Source organism: Cucurbita maxima, unplaced genomic scaffold (genome assembly GCF_002738345.1).
Source record: "Cucurbita maxima cultivar Rimu unplaced genomic scaffold, Cmax_1.0 Cma_Scf00011, whole genome shotgun sequence".
Classification (NCBI taxonomy): Eukaryota; Viridiplantae; Streptophyta; class Magnoliopsida; order Cucurbitales; family Cucurbitaceae; genus Cucurbita; species Cucurbita maxima.
Window position 1 is genome coordinate 984,110 of NW_019272027.1, and position 14,054 is coordinate 998,163.

The window sequence follows — 14,054 nt, forward strand, 5'->3', positions numbered from 1 at the left end:
GTCTTCCAACCAACAAATGGCATTATTAGTTGGTCGGACTCGGGAGAAGAGTTTTAAGAAATCCCATCAAATCAAATTGCTCCACTTTAGTAATAAAGTATTAATAGTCCATTACAACTACAAAGACCTAATTAGTTTTTTATTCTTCATGCCCCATGCTTTAGTTTTGTTAATAGAGCTATTTTCAATTTTATAATTTAACTTGAAAAAAAAAAAAAAACCTCATAAAATCGCATATTTTCATTCAAAGTGGAACGACCCATGTTTAAGATTTGGATCACGATTTAGAATCTAGATTTGACACTATGAAGTTCTTATGATTGAGTCACTGAAAATGACGGTGCATCTTGTTAACATAGGTAGTCATTTTCAATTCTTTTAAGCATTTTAAATTCATTCTATCATCCGAGTCGCTCTTATTTGGTTGTGGTCTCGATTCATTCATGTATCTCTCACTATTCAATCAAAAAGAGTCTTAACAATAAGGAGACCGCATAAAAATTATCCCCAAAAAGGAATTGATTGGTGGTAGTTGGTTGAAGCTCCAATAGATAGCCACTCCCTCATAAGGGAACCGTCTTGCCCGTAGGTCGTGCTGTGCTTTGAGATGGCTATCTCTGGTTCCCAGCCTGTTGTTTCACTGTTAAATTTTGTTATTTGATTTAGATTTGATTTAATTATTTCAAATCTACCAGATGGATGAGTTTAAAATTTTTATTGATACAACCTTAAAAAAAAATTTAAATGCATAAATTAATTTTTGACCAAAAGGTATAAGAAAGATATCATTTTCATGTATAGAAAAAATCTATAGAAATCAGTTTTATGAGAAAACTTTAGCCACATACGATATTCGTATTTGCATTTACATAGTTATATAAGATCAAATATCATTTTAAAAAGAAAAGTAATATGAATGAGTATACAAATACTCTTAGCTTATTTATATAAGTTCTTAAATCTTTAAACAATTTCAATTACTACGACTAAATCGTGGAGAAATTTAAATCTCTCATACTCAAACTATGTTCTATAAATGTTATTATTGGTAAAATATGCTTGTATGTTCATGAATAAATAAATAAATAAATAAAATAAACCTCCATTCCTAATGCAATCTAATGCAATCTTGGTTAGATCCACTTGTTGTCTTTTGATGGGCACTTGAAAGGTTAGGTAGGAATCTTTAAATTGTATTGAATGGAAAATATTATAATTAAATAGGCTTTTTTTAGTACAAAATTTAGAAATTTAAATGAATTGGTACAAAAAACAATTATGATTTAAATATTCTATTAATATTTTGTTGTTTCCTAAAGAACAAAATTACATTATTAATGAGGTAATTGGAAAATTGGAGAAAGTTGGGCGACTTATAACTTTTACTCGAATCAAATTTTATCTCTATTTTTTTCAAACACGCAATTTCTAGGCAAGCTCATAAACATACCATTAGACATGACTTCTAGTCCGTGTATTTTCAAAAAACCCAAACGAAAAGGAGCACGCATAATATCATGGTGTACATAATATCATAGTATACACGTCCGTACCAATCGGGAAAGTATCCCAATGCACATAACTTACAAAATACATGAGGTTCCCATAACTTTAAATCATGGTATATGCGTATGATGTATGTCATGCCTCGTATCTTTCCTAACATAACTTTCATGAATTTGTATGTGGCTTAACAATTTTTCCTAAACCGAAGTAAACATGCCAATGTGCATGTCATAACATATAGAGGTATCCTGCATCATACAACATAGAAGTCACAACTAGATGTACAACATAAATATTGTCTCATGACATCACATATAACATGATACATGTCAAACAATCACAAATTACGACACATGGAAGGGTCACAGCATGCGAGGTTCATACTTCATACAATTTGTTTAACCAACCAATAGTAAAGTCATTTAAGCCGAAATTACTACGCTCCAAATCTAATTCTACCCAAGGTGTCCCACAATCATATAACTTAGAACCCTGCTATGAAAAATGACTCACGTGATTTGCATAACATAATCAAATTAGTCATACTAACTTAAATGTAACCGCTGCTTCTTGACGAGTCAAAAACGACAGAAAGGGTTTGAACGTATTAGAACTAAACCAGATTAGCTGAAAAGTCAAGCTAAAGCTATCAGAAGATGTATTCTCCAACTGGTTCCGAATTATCAAAGTGGGATCAAAGTGTATAATTGTTGTGACACAACCTTTCTTATTTTAATTATTTCTTTATATATTTCAAACTTTTGGTGGTTACATCAGAGACTCGAAACATGATTCTTAAAATTATGGATGACCTGAATTTAGATTTGAAGTGAATGAGAGTGAAAGGTTAAATTTGTTATTGGATGCAGCAGCGACCATACATGAAGACCCCACCGTTTTCAGCAGCCCAGGCACACAAAACCCCGACATGCAAAATTGCTATTGTTATGGTGATTGCAACTCTTGCCTAACCCCGGTTTGCGATCCTTATACACAAAGACTGCCCTCCATAGAACTGAAGTGGACACTAAGATCAAACATCATGGAAACCAAATAAACTAACCCACAACTACGTGGGCTTTAATTACTATCTATCTTACCTTTGTTGTGTGTATTCAATCCTATTTATATGGTTATAAGTTTGGAGATTTGTGTTTTATGGGATGATGTGTGGGAATAATTCGTAATTCAATCCGTAGTACATGTCTGTCACAGTGTGTGCGAGTGTTGCAAGATGAGTGTCTTCCTTTGGAAATGAATTTTATAGGATAGTGTCAGACGATACGAGTGTGCTAATATTGTGTCTCGTCCTTTGAATCGAAGGTTGGTATATGTTGTTGTTATCTAGCATGATACGTAGAAATGACTCGACATGGAGATGGGAGGATTCATATCTCAATAAAACTTGGGTGGAGTCATAATGGAGACTTGTCAATGATAAAATCTCTCATAGAGTAGTTCTCGATAAGCATGCTCAAGTGAGAAACAAAGACCAATGACATTCTAAGGCTCGGGATGACATCACGAAGTATCGTGGGACTCGAAAGTTCTTGGTTAGTGTAATACTTTGATAAGCTCCAAAATTGCATCAACATGCCATGATAAACGTTATAATGTTTCAAAAGGTTTTAGTAAGTGCTAATATTACCCAATAATCTCAAGTTGAATATTTTCAGGCTGTTTGGACCCAACGAAGGGTCCAAAATCATCTTAAAAAAAAATCTAGATCCATGTAGAAGCATGTGAGCCATGTTGTTAAAAATCAAGATGATGTAATCATACGTGACGATGCATTTGAAGGACGTTGGCCTAGAGTAGATACAAGGTTGAGCATTAAAACTTAACTTAAGCTTGACTTTGCTCGAGAATTTTCACTTCTAGCAACTCCGGCATGTCTGCAAATTTAACCCTTGCTAGGCTATTGGTGAGAATGTCTGCATACCGCTCTCTAGTTTCAACTTTGATGGGTCCCTGGTCAACCTTCCAAACAAATTATAATTTTGCAACATACAATTTCTTCCACTAGCTTACATTTAGAAAATTCTTATAAAGCACTTCTCTGTTATTCAACCTTATTTTTAGGCCTACCTCTAGGTTTCTTTGGTTGAGATGGTAAGTTTGAAATTTTTTTTTGTATGCAGTGGTGGTCTTCCTCTAGGCCTCCTTGGTTGAGATGATAAGTCTGATGAAACCATCGACTTGTAGGTTGCACTACGCGTGTTGAAGCATCCTCTAGTTGCTTCTTGGATTTTTGTCTATTCATTTTTCTCCTGACCCGTTGGTTTCTTCCTCACTTTCTTGTTGCCAACACCAATAGATACTTTTGGAAGATGTTGATTGTTTTTCAATAGTATCTTATATAGGCGATTTCATGACCGTTTTACCTTCATCAATAGGGTTCCATTTCGGTCGTATATCTTGAGGAACGGGTCGATTATCTCCACTCTGCTACCTTCTTCTATCATTTGACCCAGACTAATAATATTTCTCTTTAAACTCAAGATGTAGTACACTTTGGCCAATAGACGTTGATCGTCGTTCTTACACTGAAACAAGATAGATCCTTTGTCTTGCATCGGTACAATTGATCCGTCGCAAAGCTTCACGTTTCTAGTAAACTTCTCATCAAACTTCTTGAACTTTGCTCGATCTCCGGTCCTGTGATTGCTTGCTCCGTTGTCTAGGTACCACATGCTAGTCTCCACTTGATCTTCTCCTTTTGTGAGAAGGTTCGCCATAACCTTTTTTCATTGAGCATCAACAGTTTGGGCATCTTCTCAGCCAACATAAGTGCGGCCTCTTGATCTTGCATTCGTGTGAGGTTTGCCTCCTCATCTTGCTTTTTGCTGCGGCAATCTGCCGCATAATGGCCATATTTTCCACAAGAGTAACATTTGATCATACTCTTGTCCTTCCGAGGGTTGACATTTTCATGGGTTTGTGAGATATTTTCATGACCTCCTCTGCCACCACGTTTGCGACCACATCCATGACCTCTTTTTTCTTTGTTATGGCTGCCACGTCTGCTCGAACTTGAAAAAGAAGAGTCATCTGCATCTTTTTTTTTTCGTCCCTACGAGTCACTCCTCATTTGTGAGTAAGAGGTATTTCTCCTCCTCTTTGTCTTCGTAGCCACGAAGTCTCTCCTCAGGAACCATAAGACGACCAACGACTTTCTCAATATACATGTTCTTGAGGTCGCCAAACTGCTTGATGGAGGTAACAATCTGCATGAATCTTAGGGGAACAACTCGAAGGAATTTCTTGACAACGGAGATCTCCTCCACCACGTTGTCTAATGAACGGATGCCGCTGACGATTGTCATCAACTTCATGAAAAAGTCGTCTATTGACTCACCGTCCTTCATGCGAATAGCCTCAAACTCGGTCTTCAAGGTCTACACCTTTGCTTCCTTGACACGTTTCACACCCACATGCATTGTTTGCAGCGTCTCTCACGCTGCCTTTGCTGAGTCCTTCTATGCCAACATGAGAAGGACGTCCTCTGAGATTGCTTGGTAGATGGTGGCAAGAGCCATCCTGTTCTTACGCTCCTCAACATCACCATGCTCGACAGCATCCCACACGCCCTGTGCTTGTAAGTTAACATGCATCTTTATCGACCATGCTGCGTAGTTACTCTTCGTCAGTAACGGGTACTAAAGCGTTACACTCCCCTTCCTTCCACTCCTTATCATTGTCACATCTTCTCCAGACAACTTTGTGTGGGTGATGACATTTTTTGCGACATCCTAGCTCTGATACCAAATGTTAGAAATTGCCCAGGAAATATATCAGAAGTGAACAAGAACAACTTGAGGAGAGAGAGTTTTTTAATAGAGGAACCTTAAGCACTTATGCTTTGTTAGTTCTTAGTTTTTTTTTTGTTGTGGAAATACCATCCATCTCTCGATAGTTATAGTGGAGATTGCACAATCGATCTCCTAAGCTTACTCAAGTTCCTAAACTTACTCCTCAAATTCCTAAGCAATTACTAACAAATTTTATGTATTGGTCTTCTAAACTTTCATATCAATAACTACTAAATAATTATCCTAAATTTAAATTAATAACCTTAAAAGTAAAACTTATAAACTTAAATCACTTTGATTAAATATACTCCAACTCTTTAATTCAAAAATTCTTTTTTTTTTCTCAACAATGTTTTGATAAAAATATAAGTATCCTTTCAAAGAAATTCAAAATTAAACACAATTACATAATACTCAACAATACAATGTATAACAAAATCAAAGAGTTCTTTGAATTAAGCACCAACTTTGGTGGATTCTCTCTCCACCGCTTTCTTCAAAAAACTATTCTCTTCCAACACCATTTGAACAGGCGAAAACCCTATTCCATTCGCCATTGCCACCATCATCTTCTTGGTTTCTTCCATGAACTCACCAACATCAACTTTCCCATCGCGGTCTCGATCAAATTGCAGAAATAACGAGCCATAAACAGAAGAGAGTTCGTCTGGGTCAGGTTTCACATCGATTCCAAAGTGCGTTTCGAACACCCTAAGACTTTGCAACTCCCTTAACATCTCTTCATAAGAAAGAACCCCATCTCCATCGATATCAAGGTGACTGAAACGCTCTCGAACTATTGCACCAAAAACTTCGTCATCTTCCACAAAGTTGACAATGGTGGATCCGTCCAAAATTTCTACGCTCATTTTGAATCGTGGTGGGAAAAATAGGAAGGAAAATGTTCAAAAGTAAGAGGAGAAGGCTGAGATTGTGAAGAAGTGAAAGGTTCATTGTGATATATAAAGAGAGAAATTTTGCGCGTTGTTTAAGGATTGTTTGAGTACTTTAAGGTTTGAGCCGTTGGTTTCTTGTCTCCATGTTTCTGACTGTCTTCCAACCAACAGATGGCATTATTAATTGGTCGGACTCGGGAGAAGAGCTTTAAGAAATCCCATCAAATCAAATTGCACCACTTTAGTAATAAATTATTAATTACAACTCCAAAGAGATAATTGGTTTTTTATTCTTCTATGTCTCCCACACTTCAATTTTGGATCACGATTTAAAATCTAGATTCGACACTATGAGGTTTTTATAATTGAGCCATCGAAGATAAAAGTGCATTTGTCACCTTTTTGGTATATGTAGTCATTTTCAATTCTTTTAAGCTTTTTTTAATCATTTTATCATCCTGTTTGCTTTTATTCGAATGTGGTCTCGTTTCATTCATGTATCTCTCTTTTTATTGGGCATTAGACAAAGTGAATAACTTATTAAAATAGAAAAAAAAAACATACTGATAATTGAAAGTTCAAATCCTCATATTCCACATATCTTAAAAAAATAAAAATAAAAAACTCTTAACTAAGCAACCACACCACAGTTACGGTAGATTCTCTCCCTAGTGTTTCTTTGGAAAAGACTAATTTGAACTAATTTGAATTTTCGATTCGAAAGAGTAAGTAATAACTACAACTGATCTAAACTCACGTCGATAAAAAAACAATTTTATTACTCTATACTATTCATCATTATCACGATCACATTCTTTGTTTTTGTTATGAACTCATCCAACTCAAAATCTTCAAAATAAACCATCTCGATAGCATAAGAAAGAATACAATTTGTATGGGTATGAATGGCCCCTAAATGGTCTCATAATGATATACTCAAAACTTGTTCCATTTTCCATCAAGTTGATGATATTGGCGTGCCATCCAAATAGTTAAACTTTCTCAATCCCTAGCTATTGCTGTTCAGAGCTGTCAACCAGTTTTCCGCCGTTGGTTTCTTTGGTCTATAAAGTGATGTGATTTAGAACTGCTTGAACCGACCAGCAACATTTGGAACATTCGGGACCCAATGTCGGTCCACGCATGTCGGTGGGTTGGTCGGCAGATAAGCAAGAAAGTCGGATGAAAATTATGAATATTGAAAAGGGGAACAAAAACATCTCTCATCATTTTAAAATTTTTGAGAAGAAGTCTGAAAGTTAAAGCCGAAAGAGTACAATATCGGCTAGTGGTGAACTGAGGGGAAACGCGAAGGGAAAGTCCAAAGAGGTTAAACTTTTGGTTAAAATTATTCGGACTAGCCAAAAAAGGACAATAACTGCTAAAGAGGTGTGAGTTCGTATTATTATATGTTTAAAGATATTTTGTGAATGATTAAATAAAATAAAATTCTCCAATTTTTTTGACTTTTCCAAACAAATAATGCTAGTTTGATAGACACTTTTTGTCTTTGTTCTTTCATTTGATAGGTTTGATAGGCACTTAAAAGGATAGGTAGAAATCTATAAACTAGTTTTAGTACAAGGTTTAGAGGTTAATTAAAAGTTTTTACAGAAAATCTGATCAAAGATATATGGTGTCAATAAAATTAAGGTTTAGACGTGTTTTAAAACTGTGAAGTTGATGACAAAGCAGATAATATCTACTAGCGGTGGCTTCAGACGGTTACAGTTGGTATCGAATTCAGGCACCGAGTGGTGTGTCAGCGAAGACGCTGGGCCTCAAGGGAAGTAGATTGTGAGATCCCACATTGATTAGAGAGAGAAACGAAACATTCCCACATTGACTGTGAGGTTGACAACGATATATAATAGACTAAAACGAATCATATCTAATAACAGTGGTCTCGAATAGTAACAAATAAAGTTCTAAATATTTTAAAAAATTTACACACGTGTGACAATTGATCCATGAATGAACATCCAATTGAGGGCTAAAATTGGTTTCATGATAGACAACTAAGAAATATTTGATAGAATTATAACTTTGCATTTGTAAATCACCGTATCAATTCGAATCTAACAAAGATGAAAAATTGAAACGTTTATAAAAGTTCAATATTTAATTGATAAAATTATGAGTTATGATTTTAATTGATACAACATTTAAAATTTAGATGTAAGATATTAGAAAGATATGGTTTTCATGTATAGAAAAAATCTATAACGACTTGTTTTATGAACGAACATAATTTTATAATTTCAAAGAGCTAATTAGTTTTTTATTCTTCATGCCCCAAGCTTTAGTTGTGTTAATAGACTTACTTTCAATTTTATAATTTAACTTTTTTAAAAAAAAACTATAGAACCGAACATTTTCATTAAAAGTGGAACGATCCATATTTAAGATTCAAATCGGGATTCAGAATCTAGATTTGACACTTTGAAGTTATTATGAGTTTCCCTTTAGTTTTTCTTTACAAATGAAAGGGATCGCACCGTTTGTTATAAAGAAAAACCAAAACATTATTTGTAAGTGTATAGAAACCAACGTAGACACATTTTAAAAATCTTGAAGGGAAACTCAAAAGGAGAAAAAAAAAAACAATATCTATTAGCGGTGGGTTGAAGGGAAAACCTAAAGAGGACAAACTTTCTGGTTAAATTATTCGAGCAAGCTTAAGCGGAATAATATTTACTAACAGGGATAACAGGGATGGAGAGAAAGCAAATGACAAACTTTCTAGTAAAAATTATTCCACTGATTATTTGTATTTTAACTAATATTCGTAAATTAATAACTCATTACAATATGAAAAAAAAAATTATGAAGGGTTCGTGATATTAAAAAATTTAATCGGGTGAACAAATCGATTTTTTTTTATTAATAATAATAAAAAAAGAACATCAAGATAGAAATTTAAATTTTCACGAGTTCGTATTATTATCTGTTTGAATATATTTTATGGACAATAAAATAAAATAAAAATACAATTTTTACGACTTTTCCAAACAAATAATGAATAGTTTGATAGACATTTCTTGTTTTTGTTCTTTCATTTGATAGGTACTTAAAAAGGATAGGTAGGAATCTTTAAGTTGTATGGAATGGAAATAGTTATAAATCAATTCTAATAAAATAGACTAATGAAAGACGATGATTTTTAAATGGTGAGATCTCATATTGGTGGATGGGGGAACTAAACCTTTTTTATAAAAGTGTGAAAATCTCTTCCTGATAGATGCGTTTTAAAATTATGAGACGAATAACATTATGTAATAGGCTAAAGCGGATTATATCTACTAACGATGGCCTCTGGCTGTTACGATTGGTATTTGAGCCAAATACAAACGGTGTGCCAGCGAGGACATTCACATTGAGTGGAGAAAGAAAAGAAACATTCCTTATAGTGTGAAAACTTCTCCCTAGTAGGCTCGTTTTAAAACTGTGAGGCTTATGACCATACGTAACACGCTAAAGTACAAATAAAGTTTTAAGTATTTTAAGAAGCTTACACAAATTTAATTGATAGAATTATAACTTTGCACATTTGTAAACTAACGTATCAATTCGAATCTAACAAAAAAAAAAAGATCATAATTTATTGATAAAATTATAGATTTAGAATTTTTATTGATACAATCTTAAAAAGAATTTAGATGTATAAATTAATTTTTGACCAAAAAAATATTAGAAATATATCATTTTCATGTATAGAAAAAATCTATAGAGGTCTGTCTGTATTATGAAAAAACGTTAGCCATTTACGACTTTTCAAAACATGACTCAACTCTATTTACAATTTTATTATCTAACTATTCGTTTTTGCATTCACATTGATCATATAAGATCAGATATCATTTTAAAAAGAAAAGTAAATGAATGAGTATAAAAATACTCGGGACGTAGCTTACTTAAAGGTTCTTAAATCTTTAAACAATTTCAATTACTACGTCTAAATCGTGTAGAAATTTAAATCTCTTGTACTCGAGCTCTGTTTTAGAAATATTATTATCTATAAAATATGTTTGGTAGGTTCATGAATAAATAAATAAATAAATAAAACAAAACTCTTTTCCTAATGCAATCTTGGTTAGATACACTTGTTGTGTTTTGATGGGCACTTGAAAGGTATTAGAAAGATATCATTTTCATGATATCATATAAGATCAGATATCATTTTAAAAAGAAAAGTAATATGAATGAGTATAAAAATACTCGGGACTTACTTAAAGGTTCTTAAATCTTTAAACAATTTCAATTACTACGTCTAAATCGTGTAGAAATTTAAATCTCTTGTACTCGAGCTCTGTTTTAGAAATATTATTATCTATAAAATATGTTTGGTATGTTCATGAATAAATAAATAAATAAATAAATAAATAAATAAATAAAACAAAACTCCCTTCCTAATGCAATCTTGGTTAGATACACGTCTTTTGATGGGCACTTGAAAGGTTAGGTAGGAATCTTTAAATTGTATTGAATGGAAAATATTATAATTAAATAGACTATTTTTGGTACAAAATTTAGAAATTTAAATGAATAATTACAAAAAAAAAAAAAAAAAAAAACAATTATGATTTAAATATTCTATTAATATTTTGTTGTTTCCTAAAGAACAAAATTATATTATTAATGAGGTAATTGGAAAATTGGAGAAAGTTTGGCGACTTACTTTTCTCGTTGAAAATTCAAATATATATAATTTTTTTTCTCTCAATTAGGATCAACAAAAGACTCATATTTCCACAACCTTCAATTATTTGTAACTTTTACTCGAATCAAACTTTTATCTCTTTCGTTCGTTTTAAACACGCGATTCACACACGTGTGCATAGATTTTTTGGCGGGCTGGTAAACGTACGCCTTCAGCCAGTGTACATTCACACTGGTGAAAAAGCCCGAATGAAAAGGAGTACGCATAATATCATAGTGTGCATAATGTATACACGTCCATACTAATCATAACGAAAAAGTATTCCAATGCACATGGCTTATAAAATGCTGAGGTTCCCATAGCTTTAAATCATAGTATATACGTATGATGATGTCATGCTTCGTTTCTTTCCTAACATAACTTTCATGAATCATATGTGGCTTAACCGTTTTTCCTATACCTCAAGCAAGCATGCTAACATAGTGTGGATGACATGACATATAGAGGTAAATAACGTCTCATGACATTACATATAACATAATCCATGTCAAACAGTCACAAAGTACGACACATGGAGAGGCCACAGAGCATGCACCGTTCATACTTCATACAATTTATTCAACCAAGCCAATAGTAAAGCAATTTAAGCCGAAATTACTACGCTCCAAATCTAATTCTACTTAAAGAGTCCCGCAATCATATAACTTAAGATTCTACCATAAAAAATGACTCACCTGATTTGCATAAAATAATCTAAACTTAGCTTGAAAAGTAGTAATACTAACTTAAACGCCTCCCCATGAGTCAAAACTGATAGAAAAGGCTTTGAGTGTATTAGACCTAAGCTAGATATGCTGAAAAGTCAAGCTAAAACTGTCAGAAAATGTATTTTCTCACTGGTTTCGAACCATCAAAGTGGAATGAAACTGTGCAATTGTTGTGACACACCCCCCTTTACGGTTGTCAACATTCAAGACTCGAAGATATTTATAAAGTGTATGCGATTCAAATAACGTGTCCCTCAACCCTGGCCTATAAAAACACAATGGAATGAGGAAACCAATCATTCAAGTTCATCTCAAACCCACCATAATTGTTGTTGAGTATAGCGATATAATTCGTAACTCTTTATACCATCGGTCAGTTTCTATCTAAAAAACGTTAATTTATATGTGCAAAATTTTTTAACAATTGACCCACATTCGATTAAATTGATAAAATTGTTTTTATATTAATCTTTAGGACGCTTTCTTCACTTATAACATAAGCTCAATACATACTAACATAGTCCCATGACATATTTAGTAAACGTCCATGGTCATAGGTGTTAGTTCTCCACAACTTCTAGACTCTATTGCCTAGATGGGATACTTCATAGTACATGTGTGTGTCATGGTGTGTGTGAGTGTTGTAAGATAAGTGTTTGAGTGTCTTCCTTTGAAAATGAGTTTCAAAGCATAGTGTCCAGCGACACAAGTGTGCTAATATTGTGTCTCGTCCCTTGAATCGAAGGTTGGTATATATTGTTGTTATCTCGCATGATTTGTAGAAATGACTCGACATGTACATGGGAGGGTTCATGTCTCAATAATTTTTGGGTGGAGAAATAATGGAGATGTCTCAATGATAAAAATTCTCATAGGATTAGTTCTTGACAAGCGTGCTCGAGTGAGCAACAAAGATCAATGATATTTCAAGGCTCGGGATGACATCAAGAAGTATCGATGAGACTCGAAAGTTCTTGGTTAATAACTGTATGAGTTGATATGTCTTAATAGACATTGTAATGCTTTGATAAGCTCCAAATTACATCAACATGCCATGATAAACGTTATGATGTTTCAAAAAGGTTTAGTAAGTGCTAATATCACTCAATAAGCTCTAGTTGAGTAGTTTTAGCCAGTTTTGACCAAACGAAGGATCGAAAATCATCTCGACAAAAAACTTGATCTATGTAGAAGCCTGTGAGCCATGTTGTTAAGAACTAAGATTATGTAATCATATGTGACATTGCATTTGAAGGACCTTGGCCTGGAGTAAAGGAAAGGTTGAGCCGTAAGACTTGGCCTAGAGTATGGGAAATTTAGCTAGAGCCGCAATCGAATGAAAATACACGTACAAGCAACGTGTGATACCTGAGACAGGAGTCGTACATGAATGAATCGAGACCCACATCCGAATGAGAGCAATCTTAATGATAGGATAAATAAGAAAAACCACTAAAAAAAAATATTCAACATATCATGACATGTCAGCAGACAAGCGTGAAAGTGCTGGTCAAATAATAATGAAAACATCGGTCAAATAATGATGAATATTGATATATTTATTAGTTTTTTATTTTAAGAATTATCCATGTGCTATTTTTTTAAAATTAAAATTTTGGTTAATTCAAACCTTATAAGGATGTGTAATTGAGAGATGAAAGATAAAAGTTCAAAAAATAATAATAATATCTACTAGGAAAGATGAAAAATTAATACATTTATAAAAGTTCAATATTTAATTGATAAAATTATGAGTTATGATTTTTATTTATGCCACTTTTAAAATTTGGATGTATAAATTAATTTTTGGCCAACAAAATATTAGAAAGATATCATCTTCCTAGCCAAAAGATATTAGAAAGATATCATTTTCATGTATAGAAAAAATCTATAAGGACTTGTTTTATGAGCAAATTTAAGCCACATATGATTTTCCAAAACATGACTCAGATTCTAACTACAACTTCGTTATCCAACTACTCGTATTTGCATTCACATCAGCTACAAAAGATCAGATATCATTTTTAAAATAAAAGTAATATAAATGAGTAAAAAAATACTCGGGACGTACTTAAAGGTTCTTAAATCTTTAAATAATTTCAATTACTACGTCTAAATCGTGTAGAAATTTAAATTTCTCGTAATCGAGCTCTGTTTTAGAAATATTATTATCTATAAAATATGTTTGGTATGTTCATGAATAAATAAATAAATAAATAAATAAAACAAAACTCTCTTCCTAATGCAATCTTGGTTAGATACGCTTGTTGTGTTTTGATGGGCACTTGAAAGGTTAGGTAGGAATCTTTAAATTGTATTGAATGGAACATATTATAATTAAATAGGCTATTTTTAGTACAAAATTTAGAAATTTAAATGAATAGGTACAAAAAAAAAAAAAAAAAAAAAAAAA

General features: G+C 33.0%; 1 protein-coding gene across 1 annotated transcript; it reads right to left on the reverse strand.

The window, feature by feature from the left end:
- Positions 1-5,690: 5,690 nt before the first annotated feature.
- LOC111486199 lies at positions 5,691-6,236 on the reverse strand. The gene has a single exon (XM_023133238.1). It carries the CDS (start codon positions 6,185-6,187, stop codon positions 5,774-5,776), a length of 414 nt encoding a protein of 137 aa, XP_022989006.1. The 5' UTR covers positions 6,188-6,236; the 3' UTR covers positions 5,691-5,773.
- Positions 6,237-14,054: the final 7,818 nt, after the last annotated feature.